Source organism: Symsagittifera roscoffensis, chromosome 5 (assembly GCF_963678635.1).
Source record: "Symsagittifera roscoffensis chromosome 5, txSymRosc1.1, whole genome shotgun sequence".
Taxonomy (NCBI): Eukaryota; Metazoa; Xenacoelomorpha; order Acoela; family Convolutidae; genus Symsagittifera; species Symsagittifera roscoffensis.
The window spans coordinates 5,083,035-5,105,246 of NC_087066.1; the positions used below are offsets into that span (position 1 = coordinate 5,083,035).

Genomic DNA, 22,212 nt, shown 5'->3' on the forward strand with positions numbered 1-22,212 from the left:
CTAGCAAAAAAATTTAAATACAACAATTACCTCTTTTCAATGAGCAAAAAGTTTTGTTTATAAATCCTGAAAATAAATTTCAAATTTAGGCAGTAACGCCAATCTACAGCGCTTTCATCTTTCATTTAACAAATGAACGATGATTGTTCTTAAATTAAATGACACCTTTCAGCGGTCATATCACCAACATGATTGAGCATGTTTTTAGCAAGAAACGACCTTTTTTTGAACTGAATTAGATGATTTAAAGGTTTGTTTTGATGTTTGCCTGTGATGATCAGAACAAAAAAAGTAAAAGCATGGTAAGTAAATCGCACCTTGAGTTCTTAGCAAATATACCGTCGCTAAAATCTAAAAAACCTATTTATGTTTCATCTCATTTTAACTTTTTAAATTCAATTTCATCGCATTTCATGTTTTTCTCGTAAGCTTGTGTGAGTGCTAAATTTAGTCGCAAAATAAATTATAAACTCAATCAGGTTCTAAGCTAGTTTTGTTCCTTTTTCATTTTGTACTGAGGGATGTCTGAAGGAAGCTTGAATCCATCAAAATGCAAAAACTTCATCAAGTCCTCGGTTCATATTGGATCTGAAATTAAAAAGCAAAAAAGTTCAAATATTTTTTGTTAATTGAACGCAGCTCGAAAACCGGCTAGACGAGTTGCGATATAGATTTTCACTCGAATCTTATATAGAATCTTTGAGAGAAAAATCATCCATTCAGGCAGAATTCCTTTTAAAACTACTGCAAAAAAATTAAGTTTCGACCCGTGACGAGTAGAAACAAACTGTACTCTTCAATTCTATCGATAATAATATATTTTGAACAGGAAAAAGCTCAAACCGTTGTGAAAAGTAAAATTTAATAGTTTTTTTTTCACCTAAGTTTTCAGAATGCGTTATTTGACATCTGATTGACAACTAAAACAAAAAATGGAAGTATTTCGTCTGTATTTTCTTTTCTGGTTTTTTTTTGCTGAAAAATGATAGAAAAACTAGCCCATATTTGCCGTTACAGTAATTGCAGAAACTGATGTCCTAAAGTTCAATCGTAGCATGTGCTGAAAACGCTGCTTTCAAAAGGTTTCAGTTTTTTCTAGTGACCGTTTTTTTAGTTTAATATTTAAGTTTTAACGGAAAAATGTTTAACAAGCGTTTAATTAAAGTTTCAAAACTTCATTTGCCCTACATGTATTCTCTCTTGACTGCATTTAATTATTTTTTTTTTATTGCTAATTTAGAAAAAACAATCGTGTTTGGTACATATATCGACGAAATTTATCTGAAATCTAAGTTAATAAACCTAATGAGTGTCAAGAATCGACTCAGTGAAAATAACTGAAACACTTCATCCTTATTTTAGAAATCATGTTTGTTCAGAAAGTTAAGGATAACTACATACTTGCCGAACAGATTTAGTACGAAGTAAATTTCCATAGTTTTTCTCCATAAAAAGAAACATTTTCAGCTAAAAGATATCAGACACTGGTCTTGGAATATAAAACTATCCCGAAAAGTTACTCGTTGTTATTTTGAACCTTAGTGGTTTTTCATAAATTTGATCAGAAAAAAGCAAACATAAAATAATGTTCTGGGTTTATTTTTTAAATTCCTACAGCATAAGTCGTACTGTGAAAGTATCGATATTGTAAGCTGTAGGTTTTTATTTTGTTGAAGTTTTAGAACAACCGAGAAGTCACATTTATTAAAAAAAGAAGGGTTCTAGTTTCTTTTTAAATTTTTGCAAGTGAGTCTTTATGAAAGGCGAGAGGTTTCGACAGTGCACGTGCATTCTCAAACTTTTTTGAAAAACTGAAACCTCTTGAAAGTCAGCGGTTTGAGCAAATTGTTTTGCTATAATATTTAGAGACATCAGTTTCTGCAAATAATGTAAAAGCAAATGAATAAAATGAAAAACTTAAAAACAAAAAAGTATGCAGACGCTATTTTCCATTTTAAAATTGATTTGCAATTTGAAGGGAACCAAAACTGGAAACAATTTTTTATTTGATAGGGGAAAAACGCAACTCTGAAACTTAAATGAATTTAAATGGGTTTTCAATTAAGCCTATCAATTGCGACCAATAGACAAAAAACCAATCGAGTTATCTTTTATTAGAATTACTGGCATGAAAGGAAACTGAAAATGTTTTAAAATCAGCAGTTTGAGCGAATTTCAAGGCAAAAATTTTAAAACACCAATTTCTGTAAGTACTGTAACTGCAAATTTTGGCTCATTTTGCTATCTTTTTTTCAGCATACAAAAGAAAAAGCCCATTTTTTCCATTTTTGGCTTTCTCCATGCTAGCTGCTTGCTTAATGACAATTGAAGTCGACCAATTCTTAATGAAATGCTTAAGAGCGACCGCATCTAGGTAAGTTGAACACTTTATATATTTTTTCAACTCACGACTTCAACTTTGCGACATATAACCAGTCTAAACATTTAGATTGTTTTAAGTTTTGTTTTTGAAAACTTTGTTGAATTGCAATCATGATTTTTCACCTTTTTGAATAGCAGAAATAAGATTACATGAACTGTATCATAAAATCAGACAAGTTTCAATTCCTGCCTTCCTGATTCGATTCCTGTTTTGGTGGAAAAACTTTCAAAAAAAACATTTGGTTTGCGGATTTCATAGAAGATTCTTTCTACACTGATTAAAAACTTTTAAAAAGCAACATGTTTCAATAATCAGCAGAAAACGTTGTTTTGCATTTTTTATATCAATTTTTCTCCTCATTTTCTGCTTTTTTGTGGAAAAACGCTAAAACGATATCTTACATATCGAATAAAAAGAAGAAGAAAAAAACTTGGAAGCCCGCCTATTATATCAGCCTGTTGTTTTTTTTCAAACAAACGACAAAACGCCAGATCTATTTTCTTTTTTGTGGAGTTTCTTGAATAACAATCATAAAAAGATCACAATGTTGCCTTGTGAATTGCATCTCAATTTTTTAACATGATATGTTTGCTAAAAAGTAAGGATTTGAAATATGTTTTAATCAAACTTTTCCTGAGTTTAACTTTTTTTAGCTGAAGTGGGCACTAAAACTAACTGCAAAAAACAAATAAGGCAAAAATGATACGCTTTCTCAATTTGAACTAGTTTGCGAAACATGGGTTGTTTGACCACAGTTATATCACCAAGATTTTTGATCAGGTTGTGTTAAAAGGCAAAAGTATTTCGAAAATATTTCAAAGAATTCTGTTGCAGCTTCAGTAGCGACTAAACAGGTTGCAGTGCAACATTTCACTTAAGCCAATCTGCTTTTTGTGAATTGAAGTCTGTCCGTGTAGAAACAACTTAAGATTAAAATTCTTGCTCAGTACGTACTAAAAAAGAAAAAAAATTCTGGGAAAAAAACTTGAATGAAAAGCTTAAAGACGTTGGAAGGCGATTAGAAGGAGATTTTAAGCAGCCCTCTTATTGATCTCGAAAAAAGTTTTAAAAAAAGTAAAACTAATTGAAAGAAGTATTTGATAAAATTTCGTTTTCTTTTATCCTTCTGTGATAATTTAGTAATTTTGAAAACAAAACAAGATACTTGTAAGCTTTAGCTTAGCTTACAAGTTAGTTCCAATTCATTTTTAATAATTCATTAAGAGTTGTTCTTCCCGAAGAGTTATCTGGCTCATCTATGAGTTACTTAGTTAATTAAAAAGGAATTAATTGATGAATTATCATTAACTTTTTTCTGTGAATATTTGAAAAAAAAGGATTAAAAAAAAGAGAAAAAAAGAGAAAAAGTATTAATCAAAGGCTCAATCAACCTAATTTTAAATTCAAATTCGGCTGCTTGTGTTTTCTCTTGTTCAACGTTCAAATTGTTAAGGTAGAAATAAAGTCAAGGCACATAGAAGTTGCAACCTTTAGTTTTCAGGCAAAAAAATGAATGACATTTTTTTTCCACGTTTGTGCCCTTTTCTCTGCACTAATAAAGATTCACAGTTGAATTTTTGACAAACGATGCATGAAGGTCTTTTTGAAACTATAGCAGGATAAAAAAACCGCCAAATCTATTTTTGAGGTTCCGTTTTGCTACTTAATTAGAAAGCAACAGAGAAGTGTCCTTGAGCTTTTAAGTGAAAAAGCTTTTATAGTTTATTATCCGGCTATTGCTGAAAAAAAGTATCATATACCATATATCAAAATTTCAACCGTGAGTTTTTATTATTGTAGAGAAAATGGCACAAACGTGAAAAAATTTCGTTCCCTTTTCGCCGGAAAATTTAAGAATGCAACTTTTGTGTCCCGTGACTGTATTTTTCTGCGCAGAAAAGATCAACTTGCTTAACAACTGTGGTGTCATTGTCTCCAGAACCATATGCAGTTTTATTAGATTTTTTCAATGAGATAAGTCCCATTCATGTAATAAATATCCTCTTCATAGACGTTAAAATTATTTCCCTCAAAAATGGTTTGATCACAACAGTCGTGTTTTGAAATAAAATTAAAGTTCTGGAGCATATGAATGAAACTGAAGTATTCTGAAGGCCATTTTTAGGTTTATTTTGAATATCTCTTCGCTCACACAAACATGACATGATCAAAATGGATCCAACTTCAGCAGTCTCTGGTGGTCTCTTTTATTTGATGTGTAATTGAGCCAGCAACTAGCCCTCGCCTCTAAACTCTCTGCTCTTAGAAAACACAATTTGTATGCCAGATATTCCCAGTCTAAGTTCTGGCTTCGCTCATTAAACACCTTCAGAGTCCGCATTGATCTAGACAGTTCTCCGACTGAATCGAGTCCAAACTCTGGACACCTGAAACAAGCAATTTCAAGAACTTGAGAACCGGGTCGAGTTCCCGCTCAAAAGATATGAGCAGTTTGAGCGGTTTTCCAGCAAGATTTGAGCGATTTGAGCAGTTTATCTAATAAAACCGCTCAAAAACCGCGCAAGGTTTGAACGGTTTGTGAGCGGTTTTTTTTAGATAAACCGTTCAAAAGCCGCTCAAATCGCTCATATTTAAGCAAGATTTTGAGCGCAATCGTCTAAAAACACCGCTCAAACCGCTCAAATCTTGCTTCAAATCAGGTGAAAAACCTCGATTCGGGGATCAATTCATTTCTGAAGAGAGCTTCTTCGGTATAAAAAAATCTGCTATGTTTGGTTCAACACATACACGAACCAACTGTTTATTACAATTTGGTTCCTTATCACAGAATATTGTTAAAGAGAAGTATTTCAAAAAGTGCTAATGAGTTTTTGACATCAATCTCGGATGACGCACACAAACACATCAGATCTTATGATGGTCAAGCTATTTTCATCACTTTTTATAGAAGCGAAATCACCTGTGTTGGTCCACGTCTTCCAATTTCACTTCAATTCCTTTTTCCTGGAACACTTTCTCCGCCTCTTTAAGTTCACGCTTTTTGGGATGCGGGTCACGTGAGTAGATGGAGGCGGACTCCTCGAACACACCCCTGGCTTTTTCTATGCATGAGTAAGTCAGGAGGAACTGGTCTCCAAAATGGACTATGAAAAAGTCTGGCTCTTTTTTGTGTGGCTGAAGTTTGTCCTCCGAGTACACGAATGCCCCCTCTGATGTAGACTGGAGGGAGAATGGCTGATGGGCAAAGTGGTTAGTCGTCTTCGGATATCGCAGAGTAGTGAAGGCAGTCTTGTTCAACTGAAGATGCCAGCCTAAATGAAAATTTGACTCTTGAAAAAATCTCTAAGGTTAATATAAACGAAAAATTTTGTTTTTCGAAATTTTGTTTTATTCAATATCATCAACCATTTATAAAAAGCACAATGACAGAGAAAATTATAAGCAAAGGGCAAAACTTTTAGCCAGAGAAAGTATGATCCTTAATTTAAAATTGTTTTTGGAGAAATTTTAAGAAAAATTTTACATAACTTGATGCTAGCCATAAAATTCAGATGCACTATCGAAACCTCTGTTGAAAATTTAGTTGGCCTAGTTGAACTATTAGTTGTAAGCTTTTGAAAAAACTAAAACAGTATTTTGAAAAAACCTTAGTTCTTGGTTATTCTAAAATTTAGGTATGCTAGAAACCTGAGTTTTCATCAGTGCTAGTTTTAAGTAAAATCTATGCAGCAGCAGTATAAAAACGAAATCGAAAATATTTTTTTTTTGTTTGTTTTTTTTTCTGTGATATATTTTTTTCAAAACTACGAGTAATGTTTTCCATATAAATGACAATCCCAGATCAATGTCTGATATCATATCAGCTAAAAGTGGTTATGAAAACTTCTTTGGAAATATACTTCGTGATAAATTTTTATGGCAAGTATTAAATTTTCCTTAACTTTCTGAAAAATCATGATTTTTTGGCCAGGGATAATGTTTTCCATTCTTCTTCATGAGATGAATCTTGTCATTCCTTGGGTGCTTTAACTTGAACTTCGCATAAATCTCGCCATTGTATGTCTCAAAGCTTTATTTTGTATAAAATGCAGTCTAAAAGTCAATTCAAAATGAAATCCAAAAGAACAAAAAGAAACAAAACAACAAAAAATCGAAATCATCCAAGTAATTTTCATGTAGAACTGAAACTTTAAAGTCATGAAATGTTGTGGTGATGATGCTCTCAACTTTTTTGCAGAAAAGTTATCGAAGATATTTTCTATGCATTACTAAAATTTAGCGACATATTCTTTACCTAAAGCGAACGTCAGCCAAGAAACAATAAATCAATGTTCGAGTTCAGTTTGAATGTGCTGTTTCTGATTTTGGATCAAAAAACTAATGGAATCACGTAATAACTCCCCAGTTATCAACAAACTCCTCGTACTTGATTAGAAAGTAATAAATTATTATCTTTAAGGAATAGTGTTATTTAGCACAATTGAGCTTAGAAGCACTCCTGATTCATCAAATTTTTTAAATGTAATTTTATAAGGTTTAAAGGTGAGTTTGATTTTGTTCTAAAAAAATCGGAGCACTCAAGCTGAAACATTTTCAGTTGAACGATGCTGGAAGTCAATTTAACAACATCCGCAAAAAGAACCGCATAGAACAATTGGCAATGACTTAAATTAGAAATTGTAAAGAATTAAGAAAGGAAACCTGTAGAACAACTAAGCCACTCCGATTGTCCACAATTCAGGTTGAACAACATTGTTATACACACAATGATATCTTGCAGAAAATCAACTTTGAAAAAATTCAATTTTATTCCTCGAATTTTATCTTCGTGTTCCAACTTAGTTACTAAGAAATTGTGAATATGGATGTCAAAAGCCTGTATCAAATTAAGTTAAGAAAAAACTACATTTCAAGTTTTTCATCGCAACCGAGTTTTTTAAGCTTTTCAAATAAGGCATTTTTTGTGCCGTGCATCTGACTGATCCATAAGTGAAGTTCATAGAGTCACTCAATTTTTTTGAAGGCTGTCTTCCTCCTGTGTAAAAGATTTTCAATATAATTACTACAGCTTTTGAGCATTGGTAAAATAAACATGCTAACTAGTGTGAAACTTTTATATACTTTCAAATTTTTTGATTAATGATTGATAAATTTGTTTAAAAACGATAGAGAGCAAAAAAAATTACTTCGATATAAAAAAACACATAGTTAATCAATGCCACTAGGTTATTTTGTAATCAATTGCTGAAAATTTTTGTTTATATAGAAAAAAGAAGAACATTGCAATGGTTGACTTGCACCCTCGAGATAAAACCCGCACCGAAGTTTCATGGATAATAATCGATTATAATGGATTTTCAAATGTTGTCAATATAATCGATTATCATGTCAAATTTAGACCACATAATGGATTTTTAATCGATTATAATCGATTATTTTGGAAAAATTTAAATCTATTATAATCCATTATAATCGATTATAATCCATTTTTGTTTTCAATATAATGGATTTTTTTTTGTACATAAAATCCATGAAAATTGAATAATTTTTGTAAATAATGACTCTAATTTCTGCAACTTTCTGCAAAACTCGAACAAACACGTTCATCCAGGGACGACCAATATGTAGTAATTTTCCAAAAAGTGCCCAAAAACAGCATTTTTGACCAGCTCTTCACGTCAACAGCTCTTCCCATCCCCCCACGAAACCCCCAACCACGACGTGCCCCCTCTCTCTCTAGTTAGGGGACATCTAACTCTAGTAAGGGACATCAACTCTAGTAAGAGGTGTTGGGGGCATCAACTCTAGTACGAGGTGGGGGGGGGGGTTGGTGTGCGATCTATAGGTAACTTTTTATAATTTTTCAATAACTCGATTGAAAATAGGAAAAAAACAAATTAAGCGAAAAGAAATTAAAACAAAATAACTAACTTAAGTTTAACAAAATTATGAAAAAATGAAAACAACACACAAAAATATTTGAATAAATAGATTATAATCCATTATAATTGATTAAAATGGATTATTTTTCTATGAAACTTTTTTTTGAAAATAATCGATTAGAAATTGTAAAAAATTAAGAAACGAAACCTGTAGAGCAATTAAGCAAAGTCGATGGACCACAAATCAGGTTGAACAACATTGTTATACACACAATGATATCTTGCAGAAAATCAACTTTGAAAAAATTCAATTTTATTCCTCGAATTTTATCTTCGTGTTCCAACTTAGTTACCAAGAAATTGTGAATATGGATGTCAAAAGCCTGGATCAAATTAAGTTAAGAAAAAACTACATTTCAAGTTTTTCATCAAAACCGAGTTTTTTAAGCTTTTCAAATAAGGCATTTTTTGTGCCGTGCATCTGACTGATCCATAAGTGAAGTTCATAGAGTCACTCATTTTTTTTGAAGGCTGTCTTCCTCCTGTGTAAAAGATTTTCAATATAATTACTACAACTTTTGAGCATTGGTAAAACAAACATGCTAACTAGTGTGAAACTTTTATATACTTTCAAATTTTTTGCTTAATGATTGATAAATTTGTTTAAATACGATAGAGAGCAAAAAAAATTACTTCGATATAAAAAAACACATAGTTAATCAATGCCACTAGGTTATTTTGTAATCAATTGCTGAAAATTTTTGTTTATATAGAAAAAAGAAGAACATTGCAATGGTTGACTTGCACTCTCGAGATAAAACCCGCACCGAAGTTTCATGGATAATAATCGATTATAATGGATTTTCGTTGACTAAAATGTTGTCAATATAATCGATTATCATGTCAAATTTAGACCACATAATGGATTTTTAATCGATTATAATCGATCATTTTGGAAAAATTTAAATCCATTATAATCCATTATAATCGATTATAATCCATTTTTGTTTTCAATATAATGGATTATTTTTTGTACATAAAATCTATAAAAATTGAATAAATTTTGTAAATAATGACTCTAATTTCTGCAACTTTCTGCAAAACTCGAACAAACACGTTCATCCAGGGACGACCAATATGTAGTAATTTTCCGAAAAGTGCCCAAAAACAGCATTTTTGACCAGCTCTTCACGTCAACAGCTCTTCCCATCCCCCCACGAAACCCCCAACCACGACGTGCCCCCTCTCTCTCTAGTTAGGGGACATCAACTCTAGTAAGAGGTGTTGGGGGGCATCAACTCTAGTACGAGGTGGGGTGGGGGGTTGGTGTGCGATCTATAGGTAACTTTTTATAATTTTTCAATAACTCGATTGAAAATAGGAAAAAAAGAAATTAAGCGAAAAGAAATTAAAACAAAATAACTAACTTAAGTTTAACAAAATTATGAAAAAATGAAAACAACACACAAAAATATTTGAATAAATAGATTATAATCCATTATAATTGATTAAAATGGATTTTTTTTCTATGAAACTTTTTTTTGAAAATAATTGATTATAATCGATTATAATCGATTATATTGGAATTTTATTGCTTTAAAAAATATTATCATTATAATCCATTTTCAATCGATTATTATCGATTAATTTTGTTATTTTGTAGGGACTGACAATAAAAATCCAATATAATCGATTATTATCCATGAAACTTCAGTGCGGGAAGTCATTAACAAAATTTTCACCGGCATCTGCAGCGGGGAGTTGATTCAGTTTTAAAATTTCGTGATGGCTTTGACTGTTTCATTAAGCTTTCAAATGCTTTTCTTTTGTTAATTATAGAGGAAATTGCAAGTGTCGATGTGTTTAAAACTGTTATTTCGGTTATACTTTTAAATACATGTTTCCTGTTTACGATGGGTTATTGAAAATCTTGTAATCAAATTTCTTTTTTGTTTTTCGTCATACTATTGTGACTTTTTAACCTAATTTTTATCCGCGTAGTTTTGATCATTTTTCCGAAACGTATGACGATGATTGTTCTTGGCTATATCACTATAAAATTTTCTTGAACTAAAGAACTTTCGATTTCGTTTTTGAAATAGGTTTTCTCAAAAAGCAAAGTTTTTTGTCTGTTTTCCCGACAGACAATTGTATATTTCATAGTAATTAATATCTATGCGTCCAAGTTTACCATCTGAAATTTTTCTTGTTTAATTTAAAAAGACTGCTTGAATATTGCCGCTTTTTTGTAATAACAAAACCATCACATCGCGGTTTAAAGTGCAGCTTGACTCTCTTAATCAGCCTGTTTTTAGCTTCAAAAATAGAAAAACATTGAGAGCTCATAACCATTAACCCTGATCACTTTCAAGTCCAGATTATTCAAACGAGATTTTTGTTGTATATTGAAGTTGAAATTGTCCCTTACAAAAGTTGCAACTTCATTAAATTAAACGTTCCAATCGATCGTTTTAAACAGTGTGATCAATCAAGTGCATCAGTTTTTCCTAGTCGTCCAGAAATTTCTGGCTACAAATGCGTTAAATTTGGTTCGAGGTTAACTTTTCTGCATTAATAAAATCAATAAAATCAATAAAAAAGGCACAACTTTTAGCATTGACCAATGCTTTATCGTACCAGTTCTATCATTACACTTGCATTAGTGTTTTATATCTTTTTAAAACCAAATTGTCTTCTTCTGCTGTTTCATCATCCTACCACACATCAACTGAGACAGGTTATCAATTTTTAGTGACAAGGCCCCGTGATGAAGGTTTGATTATGAAACCATAAGATCTGCACATCTGTGGTTGCAGCGCTGTTTTTATAGTAAATCGAAGTCAATTCAAATCGCAGTCATAGACATTTCATGTCTCTTTAATATTCAATCAAGAAACTAATTAATGTTTTATCTCATCAATCAGTCCTAATACTTATGGTAACTTGAATGAAGTCACAGAACAAAAATGAACCGTTTTCCTTAAAATTACAACTTTTTGAACAACCAATAAGAGCAACTTTTTTTAGTGGCGGTTACAGTAGCATCTTCTAAAACCAACTAAAAGCCGCTTCTGGAGAATAATTCGCGATTCTTTCAGCTTTTTTATGCATCTACTACAGATTATTTCAAATTGATGAACTTTTTAATGAGATTGCAAAACTGCTTCAATTACCGTATCCGTATTTCCAGAAACCAATGCTCATCACTGGACACCTGAGAGGCACAACATCGAACTCAATTGACCCTGACCTCTTGACCTCATACCATATCCCTTCCAAGGTCAAGTGAAGGTGAGCGGCATCTACTTTCTGGCAAGTCTGAGACGGTTTTGCACGTCTTGTTTCCCATGCAGCATCACAACCAGTTGATAAAATCAGCAGAAAAACACAGAATGGAACGATAAAAAATACCATGCTTTTCATGATATGGTCAGTTTATAAGGTGGTAAAATGAGTCAATGTTTTTAGGTAAATGACAATTGTGGACTCTTATTTGAATTACATTTGGATGACCTTTTCTGAAAACTGGAACAAATATGCCGTTATTTGTTTGATTCGACTTTGATAAATTAGTATTTTATCAAAAAGTCTAACTTTAATCTAGTTTAATTCCTACTAATATTCAAAATTTACGACTCGCTTTTGGTCGAATGAAATATTTTTGAGTATATGACCAGTGGCAGATCGCGGATCTAGGATTTTCTCGAGGGGGGGCGGATTTTCAAAAAAATTTCGAAAATTTTGTCGACTTTTTTTTAATGTCGACCGAATTGATTTTTGAGCTCTCCCTAAGCACGGTTTAGTCCCTGTTTTAGCCAAACTTTCTGCGTCGCAGGCAAGATTTTGAAAAACAGTCCAAAAAAGGTGTTTTTAGACACTTTTTGGAAAATTTTGACCAAAAAATTGCGTTTTTTCGGCGCGCGCTCTTCCCTCAAAATTAGTATATATTGGCGCCAAAGCCACCCTTAGAAAATTTTCGGGTCGGTCGGTCAAAAATGGATTTCTTAAAAAGTACCAAAGGGTGGACCCTTTGGGTCGGCAGGGGGTCGAATCCCTGAGAGGGAACGATAGCCCCCCCCCCCCCCCCCCCCATCCGCCCCTGTATATGACCATCAGGTAAAAATAATATCTCATGAAAAAAGAAAAATTTTAAGTAATAATTTTGGGTCTGTGTTTGAATATAAACTACGAAATATTCGACTGTGCTAGAAATACTATTCGAGTGTAGCGCACAGAGCAATAACAGCATCCTCCTCGATCGAAAACGGTTCTGATTGCATCAAGCCATGTCAATGTTGATCGTTTCGGTTTAAGTTTCATTTTCCAATTGGAGACAGGGCTGTGAGTAGACAGCTAGTTTTAAACATAACCCGACTATGGTCTCTAGTGTCAACATGCGTCGGTTACCATTATGGATTTTTTGAAGGGATGCCCCCCGTGTCACTTTTCCCCACCTCGGGAACATGCCAAATTCGTCGCCCAGAGGGTCTCCAACTTGACGCTTTTTGATTGTTTACAACGCCCAATTTGATCAGCAGCTTAAAGTTTGGTAAAATGCACTCTACGTTTTAAGGACTAAATTGGTCAAAAACAATTCCAAAAAGGCTAAATAGTTATGAATTTTTGGCTAAATAGTTATGAATTTGCCTGCAACACAGTAAAGCTCCGGGTGACCAAAAATGTTTATCGTACAATTCTCATAAATGGGAAATTTCTTTTCATACAAATCCATGAGTTGATGTATACAAAAGCTTTGCATAAAAGCACTTTTTCTAAATAACCTCGCAACCCAAATTAGTTTGTTTCTCATCATTTATCACAATTTTATCAAATTTTTTAGGAATCTTATACCTCATTCTCAATGTTGGTATAATGGAGCTTGCATGCAAGCAATCAAAACACCAGGTTCGCGTGCATGCTCTGTGGCACTCTTACAGTTATCTCTGTATTATCTAATTATCTCTGTAAATAAGCTAATTATCTCTTTTTCGATAACTTTTCAAATCCTTAAAAAAAAAATTCGCCGAATGTAAGATAGGTTTTAGAAGTCTTGTTGTGTTTTTGCTCCGACTTTCGATACGAAAGTAACGGCCCGTACCGAGAAAATTCTTTATTTCCGACCTGAAATACTTTGTATCTTATCTTAATTCTGGTCAGAAATTCTTTTTGAAATGTTTAAATAGAGCATGGATTTTCTTTAAATACTTTAATTCTAAACCTAATTTTGATCAGAAATTAGCTGAATCTAGGCTATTTTTATCGAGAAAAACTCTCCCGTTGGGACTCGAACCAGACCTTCTGATTCTTAGACATTTGCTCTATCCACTAGGCTACAACCCTTTATATTTTGCGTAGTTTTAGGAGAATAATAATGTTATAACGAGTGTATTTTTGCATTGTATTCACTACTGCTATTGTGTATACTCGAATCATGTTTATCTCGTTGCGGTTGAGCAGTGAACTGATTTCTGGTTATTTTTTTCCAGAAACTGTTTGTTTCTAAACTAGAAAAGAGAAAGATCACTTCTGCACGGAAAATACGAGCAAACTAGACTATATAATCTACATGGAATTTCTATCTAGAAAAACAGCTTCCGTTGGGTACGAGGGAATATTTGTGCTCGGGGTGGGTTTTTTTCTTTAGACAAATTTCGACTTTTTATCTAGCCATTTTTGACGGAATTTTTTTCATATCATTCGAAAGCCATTGTTATCCTGAGCTTAAATTTGAAAAGATATTTCACCTGTGATCTTTTTTCGTAAAGTCATGGGGGTTTAAAAAATGGCATTTTGGTCAATTTGGGACAATTAACGAGCAATATATTTCGCGCTATTACGCGTAAGCGGATATTCAATCCGTCTTAGAAAACGTTCCAAATTGGTTGAGGGAAGCTTTTTTGTCATAGTTGATTTAATACTAGAAGCGGAATTTATCCTTTTGTACTTTATATGGCGTGTGAGGTGATGAATTTCACAAAAAATCTCAAATTGTTTTACAAAATTCTTTCCATTTTTCATTTCTTTTCTTTACTTTTAATTTTCCCTTGTTATCCCGGGTTGACCTACATAAACCGAAATTGCTTATCTTACAATTTCATACACCGAAAACGCTTTTCATACAATTCCGTACATCAATTGAAAGGGAAAATGCTAGTCATTAAAAAAAACTTCCAAATGAAAATTGAAATTGCTCAAAAACTTTGTCGATTTTTTTTATCCTCAAATCGAATTTTGTACTCAAACAAACATTTTTCAAAAAAAATTTTGCATGCAAATTTTAATTTTTTGTTTGCATAACGTAGTCGACGATGCACAAAAATTGGATTTTTTTCCGTTTCTCTGGATAAATTTTTTTAAACAGGCTAAAAACTCCTGTTTTTTTTGGATGACATGTTTATTTATGCCTTGATTAATGTTCGATAAACTGAAAATTCTGTATTGAAAAATACTCATCAATGAAATTTTTTGCCAAAACTTAAAAGTTTGATGCTTTCACTATATCATTTGTGAAGACATCACTTTTTCAACGCAGATCGTTTCCAATGCGTTCTCAATGACAGATAATCAACCTTTTGGGAAGTCAAGTGTTGAGTACACCATAGGTTTAGTCATTTGTGTTCGGTCACGAACACATCCCAAAAGTTTTGAGAAATTAAATTTTTAAAAAATCTTTTTTTTTTGGTTTATGAAAAAAAAGCTTATCCTACACTTTTCATTTATGAAAATATGCTTATCTTAGAGTTTGTTAAACATTTTCTGTATCTATGGAATTGTAAAAAATTGTATGATAAGCTTTTTTTCATATATGAAAATTGTAGTACAAGCATTTTTGGTCAACCCGGGATTATTGCTTCATAGACCTTAATACGCAGTCGGAACCTTCAGGGCTTGGCTCTGATACGAGCAGTCTTGTTATATTAATGTTAGAAAGAGATTCAAGCAACTTATTCGAAAACAATACTGCTGCTATGATTGGTTTAAGTTGTAGCGTCTTTCACAATTTCGTTCGGAATTGCAACCTGCGAGCAACCACATGACATAAAACAAAAATAAGACTACTTTTATTTCAGTGCAAAACGCTGAATATTACGGCTGACCTTCAACTTGTCTAGAATCGGTTTTGGAAAACGAAAAATTACAGCATAAGGATTTAATACGACCAATTAACTTCCTGACTTGTGTAACATGAAAAAATGATTAATGAAAGTTTTTTTGTTTGTGTCTAGAATAAAGTAAAACAATCGGATCATGTTAACTATATCTCCCCTATGGCACCTCCCTCCGCAAGAATCTTTGGTTTTTCTATGTTTTGTCCAAAGCAAGAGTTTTTGGCAGGTTTCGCATTTAAGATTTCTCGCAATAAGGCCAAGTTGTTTCTTTTTTTGTAGACATAATTGATCGTCGTCCCAACAAGGCAGTATTTCGGTTTTAAAAATCATTTATGCTCAGCTCGACTGGTTTTGTATTTCTCGGAAATGTTTTCTGTCGCATTCATATTGGTTGACGCTAATTCAAAAAATTTCATGCAAACCTTGTTAACTCCCCCCCCCCCCCCCCCTATTGCAATAGGGGGGAAATTGTTAACAAGATCCAAACAATCAATTAGAATCCCGCACTGACAAACAAACGTGGATTTCGATCGATTTTAGAATGAAAAAAGTATGCAGATTAGATTGAAATCTATTTAAGTTGTAAAAAAGTAGGTTAATCAAAACGAAAAAATTCAGATCGATTTGGATCGATTTGGAATCGATTTAAATCTATTTAATTTCAACGCTAAAAAAAATCGATTGCAGTCGATTTCAAATCGATTCGAGTGGATCTTAAATCTGACCTAATGAGAAATTGATCAAAATTGATTTTAAATCGATTTAAATAGATTTTTTTTTTCACTTCTTTTTTTTCACTAATTTTTCACAAATTTTCGAATGACAGAAAAAAAAAGAAATTTTTTTGTCACATGTTCCATATACCAAAAATGATTAAAATGCCTGTAAAAGAAGATGTACGTCAGCTGACTATCGCAGAGTCTGCAAGAATCTAAGTCGGACACCCTTACAGAGACTAAAAGCAGTTTTCTGGATGATTTCTGACGCCCACGGGTCCTAACAAACAATTCCAGACTTTCAGTCGCAGCTCTGCCATATCCACTCCATCCGAATCAATTTGTGACTATCCAGTTCCCTCTGGGTTGATTTACTGCATTTCCACCAGATTCACTCTATCCGGATGAATTTAGGACTAATCCGACGCCTCTGGGCGGTCGCGGCATTATTTGGAAGAATCATTGGAAAATCAATTAGAATCCGAAATTTCATTCCGGTCAAATGATTCGTAGCAATACCAGTGATTTGTAAGCAAAGTTATAGAACCGTACTAATAGCGCTTATATTCCGAGACCTCTCAGAGATTTTTCCCAATAAACATGAGTTACACCGTAATAAAGGGTCACTTTTAATTCATAAAAGTTAAAAGCTGACTTGATATTACCTAAAACGACTACACCTAGACTACAATTGATGTTTGATACTTTGAAACTTTAACTATTGATACTTTTCATGTTTTCATACTTCTATTATTGTCTTTTAAGAAGACTTGACTTTACACTTCTTCTTCTTCTGTAAAACAAGATCAACCGTCCCCCATGCGCCCGTCCCGAAATCTTATCCCGCAACCCCCCAAAATGGAAATCAGAATCATAGAGTGGGCATCGGTCTTCGAAACCCTTCTAAATGAAGACGACGCGAAAAAGCAGCAAGTTATTATTTTACATAGATACGAGATTAAGGCCTGGCTTTTTCTTCATGGATTGGCTGTGAGATAAATCACCTTTCACTACAAGAGAGAAATACTCATAATCTGTTGAGCAATTAGGCACAAACCAACTACTTGGATAGATTTTGGTCAAATAAGTTTAACTGGTAAAAATGAGGAACCTGGACACTCTGGAAGAATGCGTACTTGAAGGTCTTTCGGATTGCCTCCCTTTGTTTGGATCCACTCTTCTGGAACCCCAGCTGGACCTGGGAGGCGACCGCATTCTTCACCAGGTCCCTCACGCATGTGGCGATGATCTCTGTCATCTCGGGAATGAACTCGAAACCGGTTCTTCTCCTGGAACTGACGGACCACGTCTTATCCGCACTGACAAAAATGGATTTCGATCGACTTTAAAATGAAAAAAGTATGCAGATTGTTACGTGTCATTACATATACCAAAATTGACTAAAATGCTTGCAAAACAAGATCAACCGTCCCCCATGCACCCCATTAATTCTTATCACACAATCCCCCTTCCCCCGAATTTTTATCCCGCAACACCCCAAAATGGAAATCAGAATCATAGAGTGGGCATCTGCACCCTGGTAGTTAAGTTAACCCGGGTGAGGAGAAAAAGTGTGAATGTATGAGTGAATGATAGACCGATAGCCACTTCTATCAGGCGATGTGATCTTCAACAATTGAGCTTTAAAGTCGACTTGGCTTCTTACTAGAATTTTTATAATCTAAACATGAAAAAAGCTCTGCGTCTCTTCAAAATGGAGAGGAACTTTTTATTCGATTGTATTTTGTTTTTTTTGTCTATTTTTTGTTGTTATCCACGCAAAATCAATTTCACAAAAAAATGTCTGAAGGGGATTCAAGTGATAAACTACATTGAATTTTTCGCAATTTCATTTTTAACCCGAAATGAAGAGTCCCAAAAAAGAACCGCAGCTTAGACAAACAAATTGATTTTTTTGTATGTCAAATTTTGAGCAAATATAGCGAGCGGGCATTGTTATAACACGGAAAAACATTAAACTATTAGCTACCCCAATAATATAAGTTTCAATGCAACCCCCCAATTCTTATCTATCCATCAGTTTTGACTTAAAATAAAAAAAACTTAAATAACTTGCTGACTTAATGACTTTTTCTGGTTTTATAGTGATTCAGACTTGATATATGATCGGGCGAATTGGGTTGGCGTGATTTAAACAGGGTGTTTTTATAGCTAATTTTGCCAGTTGTGGTTTAAGTTTGCAGATGTAAACTAGCAATTGATCCACAGTCTGAACAATTTAGGAGACGTGAATTAAATTAGACTGTTTGCCTTGCGTTGTGTTGTGTGATGTATTTTGATATATATCAAATTTTACTATGCTGTTTAGAACTCACGCGCAGTTGGCTTCGTCGCTTGTGCTTGGCTGGTTCTCTGCCTGTGTTGCCTGGTGCAGCAGTTGTCTTTCTGGTGAAGCAGTCCGTCTCTTCAACCTCAGGTATGTGTGTTCTCCCCTCCCCTTTTTTTGCGTTGCCTGCTCAGCCCTTGTGGTTTTTTGCTTATTCCGATGTCTAGGGTTAGGGTTGCTCGTTCGCGGCGCTCTTGAGGCTTTCAGTTTAGCTGAGGGAGTAGGCAAACTATGCATTTGCTCGCGCACATTTTGCCTTGTGTTTTGTTGTGTGGTTTAATAAGATTTGTAATCAATTTTTCAATGCTCTTTAGGTCTCTGGCGCAGTCGGCTTCGTCGCTTGTGCTTGGCTGGTTCTCTGCCGCTGTGCTGTCCTAGTCAACAAGTGAATGTCAATGCGACAAATTAACGTCACATTCAAAAGAAAGAGAAGCAAAACAATCTTAAGAATGGAACATTTTATGAACTCAAAATCTGATTTATATTGACACTTTTCTTTTAGTCGTCAAATATGTTTTTGTCCAAAACCTGATTTGCAATGATGGTTTTCTATGATTTCATTGCATATTTTGGAGCTCAAAATCTGGTTTATTTTGACAGTTTTCTTGATTTGTTTTATATGTTGATGCACAAAATCTGATTTACAAGGATGATTTTCTAGATTTTCGTTGTATAGCTTCGAAAGCAAACGTTGATTTTTAGCGAACTTTTTCTCTATTTAATACATTGGTTTTTGCCCAATACCTGATTCACATTGATAGTTTTTAAATAATTTTATTGCTTATTTTTGAGCTCAAAATCTGATTTATTTATACCAATTTATTCATTCGTAGCACAGGTTTTAGCCGAAGATCGGATTTTCAATTTTATTTTGACTTTTTTTTTGATTTCTTACATATGGTAATGCACAAAATCTGATTCTGAAACATCTGGCACGTGTGTTTTTATTTAAAAAATCAAGAAAAAAGTATTTCAGTTAGTTTTCTATATTGCATGTTTTTTTTTCGCCTTGTTAGCAGAAAAAATTGATTTTAATGTGTCGTAAAATCCATCGAAATCGATTTAAATAGATTTTTTAGACACTTAAATCGATTTAAAATCTTCAAAAAGATCGATTTAAAATGGGTTTAAGTGAGATTCTGATGGATTTAAGTGAGATTCGGATGGATTTTAGTGAGACGGAAAACCCATCGAAATTGAGTCAAATCGATTTTTTCGACACTTGAATTGATTTAAAATTTTCAAAAAGATCAACTTAAATCGATTTAAAATCCATTTGAGTTCGTAAAATGTACACTGTTAATCGATTTGAATCGATATAAAATCGACTGGAAACCATTTCTGTCAGTGCGGGATCGCTTTTATTTATTTATATTCCTAATAATTAAAAAAGCATTAAAATTCATTGCGAATCAATTGTAATCCAAAATTTTTCACTTTTAGGATAATGACAATGAGCCTAATTATAATCGATTTTTTTTCTACTAATTAAATATGCAAATTTCAGTGCACTCAACATCAATTGCACGCTTTTAATTAAAATTGGCCACCTTTTGTTTATTTTCAATGTTATTCTGCACAAGTTTGTTACCCATTTTATGTTACTCAATTCTGTTCCTTTCAGCCACTTTTTTTGTTAGTCAGAACCTGTAGGGAGGGGGGCTTAGGGGTTTGGGTTGAATGTAGATGTATATGGTAATGATGCGTATTAATATAAAATTATATATTGCTGTTTCTCGTACATAAATCACAATACTGCAGCAAAGGTGATGCATTTCTAGAGTTTAATGCAACATGAACCGGCGAAGCACATTTGTTTAAATAAACAGTTCTGAATAAGTTCCATCAAAAGGCCCCGCGGTATGAAATGTCATTTATTCAGGTTTGTTGACAGTTCTTAGTTTGCAAATTAGTGTCAAAATGTCAGCCAAATACTTCTCAAAGAATCAGAAAATTAGTTTGACAAACCAGTGAAAAATTTGCAGTTTTTCATATTCACAAACGAATGATAATGACTTTTAAACTGTCATTCTGCTCAATTTTTGTCATCATTATTTTCCTTCCGAACTGTGTGGCTTTTTGGTCAAGACACACATACAAGCCACCAACTTCATGTCAAAAACCTGATGCAGATCATATTCACATGGCCATGGGAGGGAAATGGTACGAAGTGCAAAGGTCAGCAGGGTCACCTGAGCTAACTGAGATTGGTCCTTTCAGATGTCCTCTTATGGACATTAGTTTCTTGAAACATGGATATGGTAAGTGAACTAAATTTGTTTCTTTTCTTAGTTTGAGGTGATCGTGCGTTTTTTCAGGATTAAATTAGATTGAGTTGACCTCATCAATTTAAGTGAACAAGCGGCTTTGAGAGCTTACTGGTGTCAGGGCTTATCATATCCCATTTGTCAATTTTTTTAAAATTTTTGTACTATCTAATTTTTGAGAAAAAGGTATGCAGCTTTTTGTGTACAGCAATATATCTTTCAGAATCGGTTCTAATTTTTTCGTGTAAAGGGTGAAAACGCTTTTCTAGCTTATTTAGTTTGATTTTTTTTTGCTTAATAGCGTCTGCAATTTAGGTTGGCACTTGGAAATTAACCAAACAGTGTTCATGACTCTGAGCGAACCAAAGACGACCACCCACTATGTCCATCAGCCATTCTCCCTCCAGTCTACATCAGAGGGGGCATTCGTGTACTCAGAGGACAAACTTCAGCCCCCCAAAAAAGAACCCGACTTCTTCATAGTCCATTTTGGAGGCCAGTTCCTCCTGACTTACTCATGCATAGAAAACGTCAGGGGCGTGTTCGAGGAGTCCGCCTCTATCTATTCACGTGACCCTCATCCCAAAAAGCGTGAACTTAAAGAGGCGGAGAAAGTGTTCCAGGAAAAAGGGATTAAAACAAACTTGGAAAGCGTTGATCAGTGGAACTGTCATGATTTTGAGTCTGACATGGATGCATGGCTATTAAGGCCACACAGCAGTTCCACAGAATGAAAAAACTGAACCAAAAGGATGAATACAAAAGAGCTGTAGAACTTTTCAAGGCAACTACAGAAGTATTTTTTTGATAAATGTTTCATGCAAAATAAATGTCTCCTCTTGTGAAGTTTTTGTACCCTAATTCGCAAACTATTGAGTTTCTCCCAAAGTAAAATTTTACAAGATATGTCACTCAAACATATTAAATAATGCAATACTCGAGCATGGTCTTTACAAGATTCTTGATGGTGCTTAAATATGCTGGCCTGATAAATCATTCAAGATACTCAAATCTTGCAAGTTTCTCAGAAGATCTTACAGGAATCATACAACATAGAAAAAATTTTACGATTCATCTAAGATCTTCTGTTTGTAAAATTTAATAAGATTCAAGTAAAAGTTTCTTGGACAGCACTATCAGAGCTTGATAGAGATAAAATTCCTGAGGTTCAGTTTCTCTATTTAAAACATTTCTAAAGTTGCCGCTACAAAACGTTTTGGAGAATTTTCAACTAAAAATTCAAAACGATATATAAGTTAATTGATCGAGTTATCAAAAATCTCTTCTTTCTGTTTCTTTTTTTTCAATTTTTAAATAGTTTGAATGAAAACTGATCTTAATCGTTTTCAGTCTGAACTTAAACAAAAAATGAATTTTTTTAATGATAGGCACATTTATCATTTTGCATAATGATGTGGCAATATTGCGCGAATTAAAAACTCTGGAACTATTTTTTTCATTCAATGTATGTCACTGTTATAATGCACTAACTCAATTGGCCAGCAAGCTATTTTGCAAGATCTGATTTACAAGATTGTACAATATAA

At 33.5% G+C, this 22,212-nt stretch overlaps 2 protein-coding genes across 2 annotated transcripts; one reads left to right on the forward strand and one right to left on the reverse strand.

Moving 5' to 3' along the window:
* Window positions 1-4,382: 4,382 nt before the first annotated feature.
* On the reverse strand, window positions 4,383-11,729 carry LOC134846148 (uncharacterized). The gene is made up of 3 exons (XM_063863376.1): window positions 11,400-11,729; window positions 5,304-5,655; window positions 4,383-4,770 (listed from the first exon to the last, which is right to left on the reverse strand). Exons 1-3 carry the CDS (start codon window positions 11,647-11,649, stop codon window positions 4,551-4,553), a joined length of 822 nt encoding a protein of 273 aa, XP_063719446.1. The 5' UTR covers window positions 11,650-11,729; the 3' UTR covers window positions 4,383-4,550.
* Window positions 11,730-20,292: 8,563 nt separating this feature from the next.
* Window positions 20,293-21,511, forward strand: LOC134846364 (uncharacterized). The gene is made up of 2 exons (XM_063863683.1): window positions 20,293-20,659; window positions 20,981-21,511. Exons 1-2 carry the CDS (start codon window positions 20,404-20,406, stop codon window positions 21,397-21,399), a joined length of 675 nt encoding a protein of 224 aa, XP_063719753.1. The 5' UTR covers window positions 20,293-20,403; the 3' UTR covers window positions 21,400-21,511.
* The last annotated feature ends 701 nt before the right edge of the window (window positions 21,512-22,212 follow it).

Excerpts from the sequence above, each read along its gene's own strand:
- LOC134846364 (XM_063863683.1), top strand. The coding sequence starts at position 20,404 with ATGATAATGACTTTTAAACTGTCATTCTGCTCAATTTTTGTCATCATT. Across the intron at positions 20,660-20,980 it reads TTTCTTGAAACATGGATATG|GTTGGCACTTGGAAATTAAC; the intron begins GTAAGTGAACTA and ends TCTGCAATTTAG.
- LOC134846148 (XM_063863376.1), bottom strand. The coding sequence starts at position 11,649 with ATGAAAAGCATGGTATTTTTTATCGTTCCATTCTGTGTTTTTCTGCTG. Across the intron at positions 5,656-11,399 it reads TTTCTGGAAATACGGATACG|GCTGGCATCTTCAGTTGAAC; the intron begins GTAATTGAAGCA and ends ATTTTCATTTAG. Across the intron at positions 4,771-5,303 it reads GAAGACGTGGACCAACACAG|GTGTCCAGAGTTTGGACTCG; the intron begins GTGATTTCGCTT and ends TGCTTGTTTCAG.